The sequence below is a fragment of the Battus philenor genome, unplaced genomic scaffold (assembly GCF_028537555.1).
Source record: "Battus philenor isolate CCGP_79_NKW_IND1 unplaced genomic scaffold, ilBatPhil1.0.hap1 SCAF_10, whole genome shotgun sequence".
Classification (NCBI taxonomy): Eukaryota; Metazoa; Arthropoda; class Insecta; order Lepidoptera; family Papilionidae; genus Battus; species Battus philenor.
The window spans coordinates 12142027-12165630 of NW_027181662.1; the positions used below are offsets into that span (position 1 = coordinate 12142027).

Genomic DNA, 23604 nt, shown 5'->3' on the forward strand with positions numbered 1-23604 from the left:
GGAAGTAAGTAGAAGAATATATAAAAAGACGTACCTAAATGAATTAAATATAAAATGAAATGCATAGCGATGACGTGTAATGCATGCCATGGTCATAACAGAACAGTGATCAAATCCGTTTTCATCACCTGATACTTTTGTATATCTAACTTTACAAACTACGGCGACCGAACGAAAATGACCTCAACCTCTTTTGACGGTTCGAAATAGAAAAAAGATACTTTCCACTGATAATTGCATTCTTACAAGTAATCGTGACTAAGATATTCACTGCATTAAGTATTTCAAATTTGCTCCTACGGCGATTTTAAAGAAGAATTGCTGATCAAATCCAAATAAAACTGAAAACACGAACTTCAGTTATTTAATCTGTTTGTAATGTAAACACAGGCAATTATGAAAATTAAATAATATTGAACAAACGCTTGTTGAAAAAGTCTTTACACAGTGACAAGACAAGCATGGCGCTCAGGTTATGATAAGCTATATGCCCTATCATAAAAATAAAATTTTATCCAAGCACAATTTTCACTCATTATATTGGACATAAGTTTGTTTTCCTGGTGACGATAATTTACGAAGTGAAACCAAAGTAAACGTATGGCCGTATTTTATTTAATTTTTTTATTGTCTCATTTAACTATATTTTAAATTGTTTTTATTAATATTTGTATAATTTTTTCTCACAAAACCCTATCAACTGAAATTACGAGCAGGAACTACCGGACACATTAAAAATAAATAACCAAATAATTGGGTACCTTACTGAAAAACAGCGCTGTATTTGTTGGGTTTACAGTATTGGTACTTTTACTTTTATAATATCTTGCTTGTTATAATTTTATTAATTTTGGCAATATGATGCATCATTTAGTTGCAATAATCGTAAGATGCCGTGTACAGACGCCCTTGTTAAAGTCGTCAGTTATATGACTTGCCCAATTGGTGCTATTGGGAATCTACGGAGTACGCCAATACATAGAAAACAAATATTACTTGTATCCCTGGAGTTATTGTTGTTCAAATAAACACAAGACTAAAGTGCATTATAAAATGATTTCTAATCAGCTTTATACAAATACAGAACATAAGAAATCACATTCACTTTTAAAAGAATTATTTAACAAAAGCATATCTTTTAAACTAATATATTTTCAAAAAGGAAGCTGATATTTTCTTTGTAAGTAAAGTACAAAGAACTGTTTGTGTGGACTTTGTACAAACGCTTGGATTGACATTAAGCCAAGTGTAACGATACATGAATAAACTTGCAAAAGACATTTAAGCTTAAAAGCACTTAAGTAACTTTTCAATATTTTATGTTACTTTAGCGACTCTCTGTTTTATCTCTGTTTCTCTTTAGTCTTTAATTTTATAACTTTCATATTGCTTATTACGTAATAAGTATATTTTTATATTAAATGTATAAAAATAAATTAGGACAGAAATGAACCGATGCTCAAGAATTATGATCTAGGAACTCTAGGAGTAGGCCGGTTTATTTTCGTTTTATTTTCAATCGATATTGAATGCTTACATTTGTCAAAATTACATGACTGTTTATACAAGACTGTAAGACTTATATCACGACCACGGTCGCGAAGTTATAGTCCTGTTGTTGTACTTCGGCTGTTGATTGAAGCATGTTGTCTGTTAACAAGGCGATCAAATAGATCGAGACTAGAAGGTTAGCAAGAATCCGATAAAATATGAAGGTTTAAGTCGTAGAAATAAAGGCTTTCGATAAGAGATAGCCGATTCGAGCTTCTATATCCGTCAACAATCATTCGAAACAATAACTGAATACCGAAAATTTGTAGCTGGCAGTACCGGATCACCACCTGTACTGTTTCTTTCTTTATTGTGGCTATCACAGTATAGCACACAAACGCTACCCCGACCGACAGCGCGATTTGAGCGAAGAGAGAAAAACCGTCTAGTTTGATTTGCGAATCGCTTTCAAGAACGCAGCCGCAATGAACAACGTGTTCAAGGAATGCCGCCGCAACAGAAAAACGCGTTGACAAAGTCGCAACAAGGAACGACGTGCCATTCATTTCGCAGCGCGGCTGTTGAAATCCTTAAGTGTGCGTCCATAGTGCGAGCCTAGCGCGGTTGCGACGACAGGCGCGAAATATCATACATATGAAACGCGCCTTTGGGTCCATATTGTAGTGACTAAGGCGGAAGCCTAGTGCGACGGGACTGGGCGAGACAGCGCGCCTAAGTTTCAAACACTTCTGTCCGCGCGTTTTGGCCCCCGGGCCTAGTCAGCGAGCGACCCAAAGCGCGAGTGGCGGGGGTAACAAACCAGTTCAGTCTTGTCGCTCGGCGTATGCGCGTCTCTTTGTTTTGTTTGTCGTAAAATGGCGATAGATACTGAATCTTTTATATGTGCAATTCAATCTAAACCACCGATTTGGCAAAGCAAACATCCATATTTTACTTAGTATGTAGTCAAAAGTTGACACGGGCATTCGAGTATACTGAAAGAATTTTGTAGGGTATAATCTCAATTCTTCATATAAGTTAACAAATTCACCAGTTATTGCTCTTTTTTTATTTATTTCGTGCACACCATCTCTAGTGTTCAACACCTCCCATCTCAGAATCGGACTGTCTAGTAAAAATAGCAAATCCTCGTCCATAATAGTTTACAACACCTGATGTACGTCAAACCGCTACAAGAGCTCGCGCCTTTTACTGTGGCCACCGCACGCCCCCGCTCGCCGCGCCCGCCTAGGCTGCAGTCACCGCGCTTTCAGTGTGGACGCACACTAACATATTACTATCATAAGTGCATAAATTATGACTATTTATGGCTATATAATTTAGTCATAAAAGCATTCCGTATGGAACATCCAGTGTTTTATGTGTTAAATTTTGTGTCAGCTTTCAAAATAGTAAAAAATGTTTTTTTCTTCCCTGTTATTTGCGCAATAAACCTAGAACTACTTTACATCTTAATGGGATCATAGACCCTCTTATATCTGTATTTCTGTGATATATTTCTATTTATTAACAATAATAAGTCGTTAATATTTATATATAATATCAACCCCCAGACTAATTGTTTAAAGAAAATGTACAAAAGCTTACAATGAACGGCGTTAATTAAAACTCTACAAAGGATTGTTGACTTTACTTTTATTTCACATTTTTAACAAAGGAAAAAAGAAAAGAGATGATATTAATTCCGCTTGATACTTAAACCGCAATGGGAGATTCACGCCTTCGTGATAAATCTCTCTTTCATGGATATAAACCGTTTATTGTTTTAAAATTACATTTGCAGTAATACAACGGTAATTTTATAGTTTAAGTAGATCGTATTACTGGCACACCAGCTATTATAACTATGGACATATTAAAATTTCACTCCAAGTCATTTACATGAACGAAAATGATAAAATTACCGGACGAACACAGAAAAAATTATTATATGAATCTAATAGCTCCCATATAATGAAACTAAGCATAACACACTCAAACCGAAACACAACTCGCACTGTTTATTGGGAGACACAAGAGTCTTATACTTATATGGGCGTAAATGAAGTGGACCTGATACCAAAAGACTGCTATAAGTATAGTGCCACCAAAACCGCAGTACCGCGCCTTAGGTATGTAAGCAGCAAGAAGGGGAAATAATCATCTATTCTGCTCAGCAATTCCGCAGACGTTCGCGTCGGCGGCGCTGATTCTCTTTCTTCCTCGGCTTCCGCTTGACCACGATTTCCTAAGGCGTGATACAGCGGTTTCCGTAGCACCATGTAAATTCACTTTCACACCAGTTAAATAATATTTCATAATAAAACTCAGATATACAGTTAACGTTGCTGTGAAGTCTTTGTGAATCAGGTTCCGACAAAAGGCATTAACTGCTTTCGTCGACTATCCAATTATGATAATCTCAGCCACCGCCAGCGAGTAGAACAGTTTGCCCCAATTTAATTCAAACTCAACAAAAGCTCGCAATGATTACACAATTAGTGTTAGAGAGGTGCTGGGTTCTGATAATCGTCGGTTAGTGATTAGACCTTGGATTGTATTCCAAATGGCTTCCAAATTCTATTTTATTTAAAGGAGTTTCTAGCATTGTTTGACTGTACATTGCCAGATAATACTTTTTATACAACTAGATAATAATAACAATAAGCGTCTATTTTTATAATAATTTCGTGAGGTGTATCCTGAACCATTAAATAAGATTTCTACAACGTTTCGTACATCTCATTGGTCTAGGTACTTTACTAGTTTCAGAGTCGTTGAGATTAAAACTATTGGTCTTTGAGGGAAGAAATAGATATGCAGAAGGAATAGTGTATAAGGGATCTTTTTGATATAAAAATTTGTACGGTTCCTGTTAAAGTATACGGTTTTAGACTGACTGCTACAGTTGGAACTTCCTCAAAAATAAATTATCAGTGTACATTATACCTTTAGGTCAAAAATAAGAACCACCTAAGACAGTTAAGTGCGTCGGAGGAGGCTGGATGCAAGCTGCTTACTACCAGTCCTATTGGAAGAATATGGTGAAGGCCTATGCTCAGCAGTGGATGTTCCATTTTACTTTAAATTAAAAAATGCAGCTTGAAAAAAATGTTTCTGTTACTTGTATTTACCAAATTTAACACGGCTAAGTAAACAAAACAATAAAAATAGTTATTTCAATGAAAATGTAATAAGTTTTCGAAGATGTTATTAAATTGTTAACAGACATGAACACACGACCGCGCATTATGTCATTAATTATGAAAATACGATACGCCTGCCCAACGTACACACGCCGGTTATCGTAACAGTCCTACAATTATCACGACTGTATACCGTCATTTCAATTTTAAACGAATTCTTAATCACCATTACAAAGAGCCTTTTTCTGTGGACGTAAATTATTACTACAATTTGCATTTTCTTACGCAACTCTACTTCTTACACAACTTCTACTGCAGATTGAAATTGACTAATTTTGATACGTTCAAAATTAGTCAATTTCAATCTGCAGTAGATATTATTAATCATCCTTTCAGTCTTAGGATGTCCACTGGATATTAGGGTGCCCTATACATCATAGGCAGGACAGTTGGAAGCGAACTAAATCCGGTGTCCTTCAACGAACTTAAGAAGGACTTCTATCCACCTTATGTATGAACGTTCTACGCTACGCTTGCCTATCAACGGTCTCCGGAGAGTAGCCAAATTAGATTCTTGTCAATAAGTGTAGTTCCTCTTATCTTAGACTTTTTTTGCAAACAACCATCATAACAAAAAAACTAAAAGAATAGATGGCTAGTAGGATTTCATATACTTAGGTCTTGCTATAAGATTTATATATTTTTAATGTTTTATATTAATTTATTAAAGTAACGCACTGTTATAAATGTTATGTACAATAAAAATATTGTCTTGTAATAATATTTATGGCAAGACTTTGGATAAAGTTTGGTGTCAAATACAAATCGAATCTTGGTCAGGTATGCGAGTCACTTCGCCTTGGTTACATTACTAAGTGATATAGTATTAAAGTATAATCATGCTGTTCCTGTGATAGGCTTCGCGGTAGCGTACAATTATGTCATCAGTTATGTATGGGTATTGAATTGGTTAACGTTAAACTAGCGGTATTGAGTTATTACTTTTGTAAAGAGACAGCGTAGCCTTTGTAGTCTTATTAACGCTATTTAGCTGTAAAAATAAAAAAATAGGCTAACAGCGTCGAATATTAATGGAATTACTAAATTTAACACAGTTTGAACAAGTTTCAATTTTTAAACAATTACATATTTTATTTCATTAGTTGCTAATCAATTTCAAAACACCATTCATAAAAAAAAATTTACTTCACCTCCTTATTGTAAAATTACATTTTTCCAGTTATGTTTCTATCCCTGTTTAAATTTAACTCCTACCGGTTATCTAGGGAGTTCACCCGACACTCCTCAAATTTAATTTAACGTCAGGACGACATTTCGTGTAGACGTTGTTATAAATTCAATTTAAAAAAAAACATTTCATTAGAGGTATGCGCTGAATTCTGCCGCGCCTTTAGTAATAAACGTTGCCATAAAATTTATCTAATATTAAAAGACGGCTTATGTTTTATTAAAGAACCATTATGCTTATTAGTTATACTCAATAGACTATATAAATATTGGCGAGAATGTAAAGAAATTATGAATAAAATGCATATCAAAGTAATTGAATGAAAAATCTGCTTTTAATATGAGACCATGTCATGTAAAACCTCTGTAACTTATTTGATTATAATACTATACTATTATTATATATATATTTGATTATAACGCTTTAAAGAGGTAAATGTAAAATTCATTCATAGGTACACCTTATCCAAAAATCAATAATTTTAAAAATTATAAATGATCTCATTATAATATTGTAAGAAAAACAGTTTTCAAAATTCGCATTGCTGCAAATTAAAATAAATTATTAATTACCTTTTGATCCTGCCGATTTTGTACGGCCAGAAGTTAAAGGTTTGTCGCATTACAATAAAAGAAATTGATGTAACGTGTTTCAGAGATATCACTTTATGCAGGGTTATTATAAATAGGTTATATGTTTTAAAGGAGCCATATATTCACCATATATATCTCATCTGTTAGCAAAAAGCTTGGATTTATATTTCGCTTTCATAATCCTGTACATGTTATTACTGTTTATTATTTTTAAAAATGTGAATAAAATCGAGTTCTGGTAGGTTGCTAAGTAAACCCTTTGTTAATTAAACACACGTGCTCAACACTTGATCTATATATACAACGATACTTTAAGCAGAAACACCTGGCGAGTTACAAAAGGCGGTCCGAGTCTCACTTGACCCAACAGGGCCGCTATCGAGAGCTTCCATGTCTGTCGCTTTTCAATTATTTCGCGGTGAAAAGATCAAGGTTTGTCTTTGTCGACAGCATGTTTGTTGTTACAAAAATACACTGAGACGAAAATATACTTATTAATCATGAATAGGCAAAAGATGGCTTACAAATTGTTTATTCAAGAGGATGATAATGTTTATTTTTCTATCTTCTCTCTTTTAATTAAACCATGATATAATATTTGGCCCTTTTTTTGCTTACACATTTGTTCAGAAAAATTACATTTCCGTCAGACACGTGGCAAATAAAGAATATTGAATTTATAAAAATATTATTAATAAGCCATAGGACGTCCACCGCTGGACATAAGCCCCATAGTTTTATATGGGGAGCAGTTTGAAGCGGCTTACATCCAGTGTCTTCCGCCGACTTTGACCAGGTTGTCTGTCCACATTGTAGGTGACGCTTGCGGTCTGCAATCTCTACTTAGAACCCAAGGGCCCCACTGGCGGTCTGTTCCACGCACTGGAGTATAAAAAAGTACACTTATTAAAATTTAGGCGTTTATAATTGATCGAAGTTTATTTCACTGTATAATAACATACAATCTTAATTTTTTTTAAGTTAATTTTCATTTTAAACAAAGAATTAACAAAGAAGCACTGACCTGTCCAATTGCTATAAATTAAATTTCATTAACATATTCTCTTAACTCTGTTTGTTGGCAATAACTTTGTAAGCATTTCTTATTATTAAAATATTAACTATGTATAAGATGTCTTCTCAAAAGCCGATCAGAATAATGCCTTTATTATTTACACAAAGGATAAAAATGCATATGACATTTCTTTTTTTATGTATTTAAAAAATCACCCAATGACAATAGAGTAAGAGGGATTAGCAATAAAATTAAAAGGAGCTCACGTTTTGGCTTTATTCTTATTTGTCACGTTCGCTGCCTCCTATAATACTTGGGGTTGAATTGTAAAGCTACAGAAAGTGCAGGAGACGACAGACGCGGCACACGTCAGATATGAATTTTATACGTAATGCCGATGAAAATATTTTAGCGCTAAAAGGCAATTCTATCGCGAAAACGTGCTCTGGCACGAACTTTTCGGCTTCTCGTAGTAAAAATCTAATACTATGGTAGCTAAAGCAATCATGTAACATTTTGTATTCGAATAAATAACTAACTATAATTCGCTCGTGCAACCGATGGCGGTTGGGGCCGAAAAATTTTCGAGTGGCAATTACGAGCAGGGAGACGCGGCGAGCATAGGCCCCCTGCTAGGTTTACTGACGATATAGTCAAGGTTGTTGCGAATTTCAGGTGGCGAACTTAGGGAGGGGCTGATATGAAGTTGAAATGTTTAGAAAGTGTGTTATGACAACCGCCTAACAATACATGCATTAAAAAGTATTAAAGTATTTTTTAATGCTAATTACCTTTCTCCGGTGTGGTAAAAGCTTAATGTAACTTTTTCTGAATTGAATGTATCGACCGTGACACAAAAGGTGCGCCGAGTTCCACTTGACCCATCTATTCAATTCGCTTACTGTGAGTGACTTTGGTGCATAACAACGAACACGTTTTTTTTTTTCGAAAAATTTCATGATTTCTAAAAAACTGCCGCATTGCAGTTGATTAATAAATGAAAGAAACCAGGTTAAATGATTTCTTTAATGACTTTCATTCCTTGAATATTTATTTATTTATAAAAGCTTAGCAAATACTTTGAAATGTAAAAAAGGGTTATAACTTTTGAATATTCGGATGCACCTGCTCATTTAAGATATTTATGAGATTTATAATATTTATGACATTAAACAGTAATACGAGAAACCTTCAAGCCTGAAATTGAAATTTGTCATACAAATCATCATTATATCAGCCACTGCAAAGCAAGCTCCCTCAAAGATCGCCACCATGACCGGCCTGGCACTACCTACATCGAGCGATTTCCCGACCTGATCTATTTCGTCGATCTAAAACTGGGAAACCTAACCACGCCACGTCTACCGGCTCGTGTTCGTCATTCGAAAAACGTTCTTCAATGAAATTGATACATTGATTAGATTTAATATATGAACTAAAATAGTTTTACCTTCCTATATCTTTAGCCATGCCGTCAATCAAGTTACATATTCGATATATAGATATAGTTAATCAATATTAGATAACTTATTTAAATATCTATAGATAGCGTATACAAGTATAATTTTGTATTTAGAATAACACTTATCAGAGCAACGGATAACGCAGCATTATTATCTGATACTAGCACAAAAATACAAGAATCAGAAAAATAATAAAATTGTCCTTGAGGCAAATGTATGCCGACATAGATTAATCGTCACGAAAGTTATTACGACATTTTTCATAACATAACCTAAAATTATTTTATTTGAATCCACGTCAAAAAAACTTTGATAATGACAGAATAAATGATGGTAATGGTACATTTTACACTGGGTCCTGTGTTAGTTTATTTACTTATTATGAGTTCTCCAGAAAGTACATTATATACCCAAGAATTACTAACAAAATTACATAAAATTTGGATACGTAACATTGGGTTTCTTTAACATAAACAGACTCTTAAGAAATAGATACATTACAGAAGTACAGGGCGGCTATAATAAACTTCGCAATCGAAAATAATATACAATAATATTGTGTCGTAGCGAATAAATATTTTTCATTAAGCAAAGGAAGGAATGTAATTTATTTTGTGTAGTTATAACTTCGGGAATATTCTTCCGAATGACACCGAAGGTTTTCAAAAACACGCTTGGAAGTTTAAGTTATAGAAACCGCCGCCATCTCTTCTCGAAATTTTTGCTTTAATTCAGCATTTCCGGACAATTACAGAAGACTGCTCTTGAGTTGTCCCCAGAGTGAATTACAAGGCGACAAATCAGGACGTCTTGGTGGCCATTCAATGTGGCCCCTCTTCGATACGATTTTTTTTGTGAACATTTCTCGTACGAACTCCTTGCTAGCATCACGTATGTGACTAGTGGCCCCGTCATGCCGAAATCAAGTCATAGATTTCGAAGCGAATTTAAAGTTTTGGTTGCAAGAAGTTATATAAAAAATTAACGTGAACTTTTTTATGGCACACTATTAAAATTATGTAATTGCAGTAATAATTACTGTTTGATTTATTACCACAACTAATTGTAGCCACATGTATAAACATGCATTAAAAGAACAAAAGTAAGTATAACATATTACGATTCGTCTTTTTGTAAGTACACGTTACTAAGAAAGACGAGTGTTTTTCATGATTCGCCGGCAGCAGTTTACACGGTCGCGTTGGAAGTAGCGATAGGTTTATTTGCACAACGATCCGTGCGGCTGTGCTAGCCAAAACTTTGTTTGCGTCTGTTATTAACGAGTAACTCTTTTGCCGCTATGTAGAGTAGTTACATGCAGTATTCAGAAAAATGCTTCAGTAAAAAAGTATTTCTCTTTCATCTGTTTGTCTTTCTACCAATCAAGGCGATGATGACGGATATTTCAAATTACGTCAATAAAGTTACTTTGGTGAGATTAGGTGAGATCAGATATAATAACAATAAATAATAATAATTAAATAATCGATATTTATATTTTGTTTCAATGTGTACAGGACATTGTACAAACCTATATTTTAAACTTGTAATTTTGAACGGATTCTTGTTAATTTTTTTGTGATTGGCAACATCAGGTCACGTGTAGTATGAAAATAAATTACTTTATTTTCATTTAACATTGTTTTTTTATGTATTATTTGGGTAAATCTAAGAAGTCATTGGTACCACATATTATTCAGATATATTATAATACACTTAGCGTTACCTTTGATTGATCACAAAAATGTTTTAAATGAATATGATGTTTACCAACAGAAAAGCATGGATTCTGACAATTCCAAATGCTATCGATAAATATTTGAAATGTTCGAGGAAAAACCGCCGATGTTCTTTACAATCAAGCCCAGTATCAACAAATCATTTTGATTACCTTTAGTAACAGTCACATCGTGTGACGAATGAATAAGTACATTTTAAAAAGAAAGAGCGCGAACACAGTAATTATTTACTCGTGTGCTGTGTCCGTTTCCATAAATAAAAACGTATTTAAACCGGAGATCATTCGTTGATATATTTGATCTACAAATAAACGCGGATGAAACCTAACCGACGACTATAACGGTGGGCCATAAGATGATGCGGATAATTTAGTTTTGTCATTATCTTCAATTATTTTCAACAGGAGCAGAGCTACATTTACTTACCACCGTATAAATATTAGTAGCTTTTGTAATCTCATTACTTGGCAATGTTTTGGTACAAAAACTAAATACAGTAAAACTTTTTATTACGACGGAGCTTTTTTAAAAGATAAATTTTAATCGATGTCAATGAAAATGAATCGCTAAATAATTTGCTAAACACATAGGTCGATAGCAGCCGGGGCAATTCAGCTAATTTACTTTCTTATTTTTGTTAGAGCGCTAGTAAAATAATAAAAGAAAAAAATAGTGGACATATTTCAAAGATTTATAAAACTAATATAACCTTATTCATAATTATCACAGCTTGCAAGCACGCTTGAAGTCAATCTGAACTAAATAAGGCGTATTAGAATAGAATCATACAAAAATATTAATAAATATGTAATGTTTATTATAATTTTATTACTATTTACAGTGTAAAAAAGTGTTTTTTTAAGTAGTTGTTGTATATTAGACATCAACAACAATAAATAAAGTTATCACTTTAAAATACGTTTTATAGTCATCACTTTATTACAAGAGAGCTAAAATTGAGAGAGGCAACATAATAAGCCGGGTCATCCGAGCATTATATCCGTTCCATTTTCATCTCTTCAGTGTGGCGCGACACAAAACCTACTTGGATTTCCGTGGACCTTTACAACGGATTTGAGAATTTCTTGCGCGCGTTACAATTAATCTTCCTTGTGTTAGGATGTCGCCAAAACTTTCTTTGATGGATGAGTGCGTATGATGGATTAGATTTACAAACGGAATTAAATGGAAAAGGCAAGTAATAGTATAATAAAGTCTATTTGTTTATTAAATTAAGTTTGTGAATAACTTACAAACCGATTTATTTATTATATATAATTATAAATTATATTAGGATGTCGTAAAGACGCAAAAAGATATAAAATCCTGATAAATTATTTAATGCATACAAAAAATTCTACACCTAAACTTAAGTGTGAGCAGTACCGTTAAAAAACTGAAGTAGAGCAAATTAATATAAAATCCTAATAAAAAGCGAGAATTCCACCGGTAACTGATTCAATATCTTTTTAATGCAAAATCGACGACTATCTAAAAGTAATATTGACATATTTGCTGATTCTGTACATCGTTTTCGTTGCAATAATGCTCTAAATTATCTATCTTTCTGAGTTCTGCTGTTATATCTAGTTTTTCACTGAAATAAAATACATAATCATGATATCCTTCTGTCACGTATTTTTGGTCCATTTTTTATCTTATTTCTGAATTGTGTTTGTAATGTTTGTTATAGTTAGTTGTACAGCATGTTCTAAATTAGTGTGAAAGCTTTATATTCTTATAAAATGAAACAATTGTAAACGGTAGATTCGCATTTTTATTTAAAAAAAAATGTGCTCTTGAAAGGTCTAAAGTCTGAAGCAGCGACCTGATGGCGTGGGAATGTGTCAACGATCGCCACGTCGCTTCGATGCTTAACATGTGCGCATATTGTACACGCTAATTAATAATACTAGTTAATTTTATATTATTTAAAATATATAAAATCAATAACAATAACTATACAATCTCATCCATATTCTGATCAATATCATCTGAACCAAAAACAATAACAATTCAATATAGACATTGTCCTGATACCGCTGACATAGTCCTCCCTCATATATTTCCTAAAGGACTGTTAGAAACAGCCTGCATCCAGCGACTTCTGACAACCTTAATAAGATCATCTATCTACCTTAATCCTGGACGTCCACGCTGCGATTGACGGTCGGTATTTATCTCTACTTCAGAAGCTTAAGCCTTGAGTGGTCATCAGTTCGACGCGCTACCTCGCCTGCGTACTGTGATTTCAACTTACGAATCGCTTTTATCACAGTATCTTCGATTTTCTATAGCACTAAACTACAATAACAATAGGGCTATATTCGATTTTTGCTGCACGCAGCCGTTTTGATTTTTACAGCTTCGTCGCACTCAGGGCTCAAGGATCTGAAATCTGCGAGCTAATAAACTAAAGAAAAATTTACGTTAGATATGTCGCCTGACGTATCATATGATATATACTTTAGGAAACCAAAACAAGATAACGGAATAGTTCACTAAAAATTGTCTAAAAGTCCCTTTGAAAATACTTAAAAATCGATATTCCCTCTAAATTCCGCGCTACAATTTTCAATAAAAAAGGTTTAAAAATTAGTTAGTAGAAGGCAAAAATTATAGTTTATGGCCCTTTTTCACTGACCAGTAACTAGTGGTTGCTCTTGGATTTTTTATTAGGCAGTAAAGAAATCATAGTCGCCCGTTCTTTTGCAAATACGCTTCACTTAATTATCCATTAATTCCATTAAATGCTTAAGAATCACCATTTGATGGCAGAATTATATGCCGTAACTCAATCTGTTGTGTAAACAACGAAAGTTAACAAAGTACAGTTAGCATTTATTCTGTGTTCACCGCGTAGCACTTCGTAGCGCACGGACTATTTGCAACCGCCCGCGGGGCTACGGCTACGGGTTAAATTGTTCTCATCCCTCATTATTTACAACCGACCGTATTGTTTCCAGTTTTCATAAACTTTAACTTAATGAAAACGCAGCTAGTGTTGGAGCGTTTAATTTATTTTGTTGTTAAAATTTTATATTTTAATCTGGGGCCGCAAGCATTAATCAAGTAAGCTTTACAACGAGGAAGTGACTACTAAACATTTAAATTGCGTCATTATGGACGACACCAACGAACTACATTATGAATAAAAAGCGATTTAATCTGAATCCAGAAGGTGATGAAGAGAATTATTTACGTGATACTGCCGTTTTACCACATTTTGAGCACAGTGCTTATAATTATAATGATATAATAAAAACATCATATTCATGTAATCAATATTCTAAAACTTTTCTAGATTAGTTTGTGGTATCCACCCGGAGATACTTGTTTGTATACTTTTTATATTAAGAAAGGTATAGACGGGCAGAGTGTTGTCTTGATTATAGGCGATATCATAATATTGTGATGCTGCGTAGAATTTTGTAATATAAAATCCAATATCACAACACTAGGTATCACCTCTCTTGGTTTCATCGTCTCATCACGTCTCGGTCTTTTTAGTTGAAATCTAAAAGTTTTTGTGTCTTTGTTCAATGAAGAAACAATAATATGTAGAAATCCGAATTTTGAAAACGTTTCTTCACGCCATACTATCGTTCCTTTATTTATTATTTCTGAAACCTTTGATTTTTGTAAACATTTGACCCTACGTTAACTGACAGTAAATGAGCTACATATTCCCCTTTTAAAGCATTTACACCTTTAATCAATCACACTGTGTATGTGCTTATTACCCTCGCTTTACAAGGGTGTCTAATACTTAGTGCGCTACATTACATTGTCCATGGTATCAATTAGAAAAGTACAAACCTACAATAACAACTTACGAACAATATTTGGCAGCAGATCTAGGTGATATAATAGTTGTAAATACGTAGCGAGCTAAGGCAAGCTAAAGCACTATCCGTAGTTTGCGAAATATCGTCCAATTTAATTATGTTTTACCGCTAATATTAGGTAAATTTCAGAAAGTGAATACACTATTAAATTAAATTATGGCCACCAAAACTCCGCGTTGTGCATCTCAATCAATTGTAAATGTATTAAATCAATGAAAGCTTCATTAAACATCATCATTTCAGTTGTGGGACTTTCACCATTAACATAGGTCTACCCAGTAAATTTTCAATAGTACCGGTTGTAAGCGGCCTACATGTGCTTGTCAGTCCGTGGACATATTATCATCATTACGTGCAATAATAATTTAGAGGTGACCTACCTTGCATTACGCATCAACAGGTTGCCATGATTTTGATGATATCCTACAATAAACTTTTTGAACCAATAATCGCGAGAACATTTTTGAGATGTTAAAAAAGTTTTTTTTCTATGTCAAAGACACATTTTAAAAATATTTTTTTAGATAAATAAATTACGTCTTATATGCTTTCTTCTTCTTCTTTTCAGTCAACAGGCAACCACTGCAAGGCAAAGGCCTTCTCCAAAGATCGCCACGATGATCTTGCTTGCTGCCCGCATTTAGCGATTTCACGTGAACTTTACTATGTCGTCGGTCCACCCAGTGGAGGGCTTACCCACGTCGCGTCTACCGGCTCGTGATCACCAATCTAGAACCTTTTTGCCCCGACGGCCATTAGTTGCACTGCCACTTCAGACGAACAATTCTTCGAGGCACATCAGTGACCTTGGTTCTTATGTATTTTAATAATTAAGAACTCTAGTCATTTTTTATCTGTAATGCATAGAGTATCAAAATCAACAGCAACGTCGAGTACTTTCCCTCGGCCGTACGTTCATTTATCACCGAAAGCGCTCTGTATAAAAATGAATACAGTTTCTATTCGCAGTCCGACACAAAAGATTTCCGATGTAATTGCTGGCGCGCATGGCTGTGGCTTTTATAGTCCGGACTATAAGGGACGTCGCAATCGTCGCTCGTCTATCCGTGAATATTCGCTTTTCGATAAAAAATTGTTTTTAATTTTCATCGAACATTCCACTACAGTTTTTAATTTCAATTTTTTATTCTTAACAAAGTACCTAATTAAACATCGAATGACAATCTATCAATTTACTATTCATTGCAAAAATTTATTTACTACATTTTCAATCCTAATTAAATTAATTTTAATTCAATTTTTAAGCTGATATATGCACAAATAAGTATAATTTATTTATTTACTGATTCAAACATTCTCCACATTGAAACTTAGTCTTATTTCCGTTTTCAAAGCGTATAATTTCAATTATTTCTTAAAGTAAGTACGTAATAATATAAGTACGCTAACAGCAGGAACATTTCACACAATCACTGTATGGATTCAATAGAAATGCCGCCAGTGCAGAGCTTGGCAAACACTATAATTATGGTGTCGAAACGAATGCCGTGTGACCTGTGGCAAGGCAATATAATAACGTAAAAGTGTTACGGGAATCGATTACCCTTTTGTTTGTTAAAATTACTAATAAATAGTTGACAAATGTGTTTTTTTTAATATAGTTAAAACATTTAACCTCTGTTTCGCCTGATGTTAAGCGATGGTGAAGTCTACGATTGTACATGGTCGTCTAGAAGATGCCTGTTAAATCTTGAGTTAAAAACTTTCAAAATATAGTCAGCTATAAACAATGACGCTTATAGGTTGTTCCATTCCTTGGTTGTTCGCACTATAAAAGTAATACCATAACGCTTAGCGCGGTTTGAAGGGATTTCAACCATGTACGGATTTCAAGAAGCCATGCGCATTGATGTCCGATGGAAGAAAGGAAACTCACACTCTCCACAATGCAGTTTATAGAACTCCGATAAAATGGCAACTTTTCGTGTTTGCTCCAAGCTCTAAAGCTTAGCGTTCACCAGAGCGTTGCTACCAATAAGTCTCTAGGTTCGCCTCTTTATGAAGTTCAAAGCTTCGAGACCCCCACAGTGTTTTTGACATTGAGTTTAGTAAAAACAATTGTAATTCATCATGTGACGTATTATTTGATAAAATTTGCAATAAGTTCTTTTGGGTAAAATTAAACTATGCAAAGGGACTATGGTTAAGTCACAATACCTGTTCTTACAATATTTATATTTTTTATAACATACGAGTACATTTTACGTTAAATATAAAAAAAAACATTAATGTTACTCCTTTTATAAATAAATAAAAAGTACCAAGTAACAGCATTGTTTTTAAATGTTGCATAAACCACTAGAAATGTACAAAAATTTTTTCAAACATATTTAAACCAAAACGTAGCAATTACGTACTATTATTACCAGCGCAAGATCAGTTATCGCGGCGATCTTTAAGGAAGTTATAGATAATGTAATGTAGAAGCTTTAAAAGAATGAATAAATAGTTTATTTACTTTCAAGTAAGGTATGATACACCGAGTCCTAAAATAAATGATTTTAGAAATAATAAATATCATAGTGATAATATATACAATAACTTAGTAAGAAGAAGCTTCTTCTTGATTGCAAATAAAAATTAGTTTTTGTTTACTATCTATCCACGCAAACTCCATAGTGTCTGTTAATGTTAGATATTCCAATGGCAAATCAATACATACATCCAATCAATACATCCAATGTTAGAGATTGCGTTCCAATAGAAAAAATTGAGTAATCACTTTATACAGGATTAAAAAATAGATGTAAAATATTAAAAGTTTTTTGTTGACAAATGGGCTAAAAGTTCACCTATTTAATTTTACACCCATTAGCAATAACCTTGTATATATCACCAAATATATTAACTGTGTCACGATTCAACGTGAGCGAAATGGCACGTATAAATCAGTATATTACAAGGTCTTATGTAGTTTTTTATTTATTTCGTTTTAGACTATGATCATAACCTATAATTTTATTATTGTAAATTCTGCTAAAAAAATTACCACATCAGCGTTTCCCTCAAATCAATACTTGCTTCTACTGACTTTTCAAAGTCCGTATCTTGTGAAAAAAAAAACCTATTTTATATATACCACTTACTCGATCACAATAGTAGTCCATTAATCTCCTTTTATAATAAAATATAATGGTGCCGAGGCTTAAACAGTGTGAATCATCAATGCACACATGTATGCAGAGGTTGCTTACTATTTTTAAACCAACACGTGCCATGACCTTGGTAAATGCAGTTTAGAACGAATGGGTAACATCGTCTAGTCACGCGAATGCACGTTTTACTTATAGCGCCTAATTATCAAAATAGTTATCTATTTGATCAATAATAAATTCTTCGATTTTTACGGTTTTAATACATGACATTGATCGAAAATTTTTTGTAATAATTAACAATGTGCATAGATGGTTCCTAAAATATATCATATGTACACGTATAGTACATGCCTCCAGGATTTTGGAATTTTATTTTTAAAAAATTGCAGTTATTAAAGAGAATAATGCAAAATTCTTATCTTCTATTGATAACCTGATCGGTATTAAAATTCCGTCAAAGGATCTTTTACAAAAATCATAACAAGATAGTAATGGCGACCATTTACAGAAAGACATATTTGGTCCGACTTTACAGTAAAGGTACCAAAAATCGATCAACCTATTACTGACAATAAATTTGCAATAGGATCGAAGTCGTGCTTTGAAGTATTTTTTAAAGAGGCAGTACTGATTCATTTCACGTCAAGCAATAATGTAAAGCATTGCGCTATATTCACAAACCGGTATTTTAAATATTTATCAACGTTTTTTTTTTTATCGAAAGTAAAATCGAAGTGTCATGCTATTAACAGTTCTTTACCGGGTTTCTGTTAAAAGGGGTAGTGACGGGTTTCCCAAGTCAATAACCAGGAGAAACCCAACAGAGGTCTTGTTAATAAATATATTTCATATTTATGTAGAACAATTCAAGGTGAATAAATAAATTTTATTTCGGAAATGATTTTATCGCTTTGAAGTGGCGTAAAACGTGACTAAAGTTTAAATAACTTGCTCGGTTTTGTATTTAATGTCGACACTCGAGTAAGCGAGCCGTTGCGTAAGGGAGGGTGAAAGTAATTTGGCCAGCCCTTGTTTTGGAAACCGGACACCTTTCCTTAATTTTACTTATTCGTTTCGTAGAATACCTGTTGTGTGGTCACCCTCGTCTAGAATATGTTGGGGAAAGCCTATGCCTTGCAGTGGGCGTCGTTGAGTTAAAATGACGGCGACGTAATAAATAATGTTGACCCTTTTTCAGCCGTGAAAAATTCGACAACTATACAACTAAAGATGATAAATGCCATAATGAGATTTATTTAATAATATACTTTTAATTTCATATTTAATACTAAGAAAAGGCAGATCTAAGATATCTTGTAGAACTATATATGCCTACACTATAACCCATGAAGAATCTGTAAATCGAAAATGATGCTCGAGAATACTGTTGAAGACTGTAGTACTGTATCAGCTGCATGCCACAGAGTATTTGATACAGTGTATTTATTTTTTAACAGGCGTATCCCTGGTGTACATGATGCTGGTGTTGCCGGGCTTGCTGCCGTGGAGTGGAGGCGGCGGCGCAGCCTGGTTCCTTTCGCTGTGCCATCTCCTCGGTGCTCTGGCGCCCTGGTGCGGCTCTTTCCTGTATCACTTGTTCATGAACCACACGAGCGGCGCTGGTCTCTACCATCGATTGTTGCAGCTGGACATGTTGGGGATCTGGGTCAGTCAGAGTATAGGTAAGCTTATGTAATAATAACACTAACGTTGCTGATCGGAATTTGCACATAATTTCACGACTGTATTACTAAAATAGGAACAAGGCAGAAAAATATGACTCGTATTTTGTATTATTAATTCTATATTCATTTATTCATAATGTGTCCACATAGAATCATTTACAGTGACCACTTGTGTATGCCACATGAAGAATATCAGAAGAATCCGATTTAATGGAAACTAGAATCTATGACAGTACTCCTCAACTTGGAGCGAAAAGGGCTTCAAACGGGTCCTGTTCTGAGAAGAGCCCACTTACTCAGACGGGTTTTTTTGTGATCATTTCCCAACATCCTTAATATAGTAGTAGAGCAATGCATTCCTAAACTCTATTGTCTTAAAAAATAATCGTTTTCTTATAATTATCAAGGTTTTTATAACAATTAATTTAGAAACAATTACATGCATTATAATACCTTTAACAGTTGCCCACAAAAGAGTTAATAATTATGTGAAGACTATAGAAAGATTTAACAAGATTTTCTTAATTGTTGATGCTAACGTTATGTACATCACCATTTTTTAAATATTTTTATATATAAATAAATGATAATAATACTTTTTATTCGATCCATCACAAACATGGTGCGTCAATTCTAATTTTACGTCAAAGACTAGCTCAAGAAAAATTGGTTTAATTACATCGTTATATACATTGGTAACAGAAATTTTAATATTAGTAAACTTTAGACATAAATTATTTTCTAGTTAAGTAATAAATACCAAAAACAGTAAAATCGTGCTCGAATATAATATTCTTATTTTGACTCTAGTATTGATTTATTCCTAAAGCGGCTTGCCCGAGATTCTTTCTTTTAAATTTGGGTTAGGCTTGATAGATTGATGTCAGAGCTGCGGAATTTTGCTGTAGCATTTCCTAATATTATCATAATGGCGCTGTCACTCTTAATCAGATTTATTAAGGTTAATGGTTTTTTCTTGAAAAATCACTCAAACACGTCTCAAGATTTAGTACGGTTTCTTACGCGGCACGAGTTATAACGCTTTCAAGTTCTACGGCGGCTAAAGTCAAGAAGACTAGATTTCTACTGATAAAGAAAATAAGACACGAATGGACTCAATGGCACACACAAATAGGCATAAAGAGAACAGCGACCTAACAGAGAAAACATATTTTTTTATCAATACGAGTATTACGATTTTAGAACTCATACATAAATCTTTACTGGCAAATGAGGTATAAATTCCTACCTCAAAGTGATCATGGGTTTTAATGTATATTGATTCTAAATCTCGATCAATATAATATCTTCGTTGTATGATGTCTCCGAATAATATATAGGTAATATTGATAACAAAAAACGAAAATTAAAACTGAAATTTTGTTAAAAAAGCACAGAAATTTTTTAAACTTTTAGTCGCAAAGTGTAGTTAAAGCGGTCGTCCAATTTCGACAAAATGCCGGGTATTTTTTTAGAAATAGACGGAAGCCTTTCTTCTACAAAAAAGAACTTAGTTTTAAAAAAGCTGCGCTACACTGCCCGGAGGCGAGGCTGCAGATGCAACGTGACTGAACGGGTCAAGTGACACTATGCGTACAAGGACATTCACATTGTAATGTTTTTTTTTTATGATCATTTTGCAGTATTTAGTAACAATTTGCTGGCAGGTAACCATAAAAGTTTTTGCCGATTACCTAGGACGATCCAATAGTTGATATTTTAAGTGTTAATTTTTATATTGAAAAAGACTTGGTAGTTCCTATGCGGTAAAACTTTATTTAGGGACTCAGCAAACGAAGGTCGACACAATTATAGGTCTTACGCTTGCATTCAGCGACCTTGACTGTGTCGTTAGTCCACCTACTGGGGGCCTAATCGTTTGGGGTTCGGGGTTGTTGGTTGCATGATGATTGCACGATGTGCCTCACCCACTGTCATTTCATTAATTCCTGAGCAATTCTTCGAAATGTGTAGGTGACCTTGGTTCTTCTCCAACGACCTCGTCTCAGATCCATAAGTCATATTCGTTTTCATCACTGTATAAGATTTTTTGGATTTTTCTATAAAAGTTGTTTTTATACATTTTATTCAAAAGTCTAAAGCTCTTAAATTACATCAATATACTGTACTCTGTTGCGAACCTGCAAAGACTTTCAGCTGCGACGACGCTACATGAATAATTCACATAGTTTGCGTAAAATAAAAGTATAAATGCATTAAGTTTTAAGTGTCTTTAGTATTCAAAACTTGTACTATCCCATATAACCCAACTTTTTATTTCCTTAACTTTTATTAACATATTGTCCTACGCTATATAGTATATCTATAAAATTAGGTAAAATAACCATGCGGCTGAATATATGTGTTTGAGAGAAAACAAATTCGTATATCGTAACAAAAAGTTCGTACGAAATAACCCAGACTTTGTGAAATGAGATTTCAAAGTGTTATTTGTTTCCCAATATTTTATGTATTCTTATTTTGTTATAGTACTTTTATAAATTTAATGTTACTTTTTCGCCAAGAATGTAAAGAAATAGTATATTTATTATTTTATAAACTTCTAACTTTTAATTAAGAAAGAGCCATCTTTCTGAGGAAAGAAGGTTCTTTCTTCTAGAGGTTAGCCTCTATATTTTAAATACGACCTAAATCACAAAACAGGTAATATAAATATAACAATGTATTTAATCGAATATCCATATTTATAAAAAAAAACATTTATTTAATTTTTAAAATTGAAAACGTGTACTTACTTATCGCCATAATTATTAATTCATTTTTATTTATCAACATTTAATGAGCATGTTGAATATTTTTATTTTAATATTTATTTCATCACCATCATCATCATTTCAGCCATAGCTGCTGGACCGGTAGGAAGTGGGCTGTATTTGCTGCGCTTGATCCTCGCCGTGATCTCTACTCTAAAAATTTAAGGCCTCTGCGGCCAATTTTTCCTGCGCGCTGTGTAGTCCATCTACTCTCTGTTACATTCGTTTACTTACAGATCTTTTTATTCACTTATATTTTAATTAAAATCAATTGAAATTACCATTAAGTTTTAAAATACAATACCAAAAATATAGGTGCTTGCTTTTACTTATATATACATATAATGGTATAAAATATGTCAGTGTCAGTTTTCGACAAATTTCGATATTCATCATTTATCTTTTATTGTAACGACCAACTTTGCTTTTACTGACAAAACACACGAACCCTCCCGGGACATGTTATTGTACTTTGCATAGGAAAAGAGGTCACTGTAGTGAAATTTTGTCATAGCTTAGATATTTTGATGCTCTGATTATATAAGCTTTGTTTTTGTGCCATAGCTGTACAATGACTCACGAACTTTACCAAGAATACATTCTATTATTAGCTGACGTCTCTTTCAAATACTACAACTGTACATGGAATTACAATCGTTATTAAAGTTTTAAAGGAAATATTGCAAACTTATAGTGCTACCGAAACTACTATACCGCGCCTTAGGTATGCGCGCGGGGCGACAGGTTTGTGGGGAGAGGTCTCTCTATTCCGTCAGTCAGCCGTTAACGTATGGGCGGGGGCGTTCTTTCTCCAAACCAGTGTACCGCGTTTTATTTCGGCGCGGTACAATAATTTTGGTAGCAGTATAGTAATTTTTTTCATAAAAAAATTATAATTTACTTTATAGGAATATATCAGATTATATTGAAATCAAAGAAGATTCATCTCTTCCGACCCAGCGTTCAAATAAGAGTCATCTTAGGTTATTTTAGCCGGCTGAAATACCATATAAGATATGAAACACGTACGAAAGCATTTCACCAACCTAAAACAACCAAGGGCTTTGCCAAAATTACCCAACATCTGCTCTTCATGTAAAATTTATGAGGCAGCCTTGCTGTGATGTAAATATTATAAAAACTGGAGCGGGAGTCTACATTCAGAAATTTGAAAATTTCCTATAATATGCGGTAAAGTTTTAGACGTTACGTCAAGTAATTGTCTGTCTGTTTGATATCAGCCTTCATTTTTAAAAATGGGTAATTATTGTTTTATTACACTTTTTTAATAAGGAATATCAAGGAAATATGTTAAATTTTGATTTTACTTTCATGTGTATGTATGCATGATAATTATATTTTCATTTATAGGTAGTCAAATTTATGGGTTAGGTTATGTAAGGAAAGGTATTCACGACCCTCGTCAACGACGATGAAGTAAAATGTAAAGGGTGATTAAAAAAAACAGAAAACCCTCCGGTTCAA

At 33.6% G+C, this 23604-nt stretch overlaps 1 protein-coding gene across 1 annotated transcript in view; it reads left to right on the forward strand.

Annotated features, from left to right (window-relative positions):
- The window catches only part of LOC137925804 (progestin and adipoQ receptor family member 4), an 85351-nt gene that overhangs the window by 17914 nt on the left and 43833 nt on the right, over positions 1-23604 (forward strand). The window contains exon 2 of the mRNA XM_068769266.1: positions 19118-19342. Coding sequence (XP_068625367.1) covers positions 19118-19342 — 225 coding nt within the window. The remainder of the gene's footprint in view (positions 1-19117; positions 19343-23604) is intronic.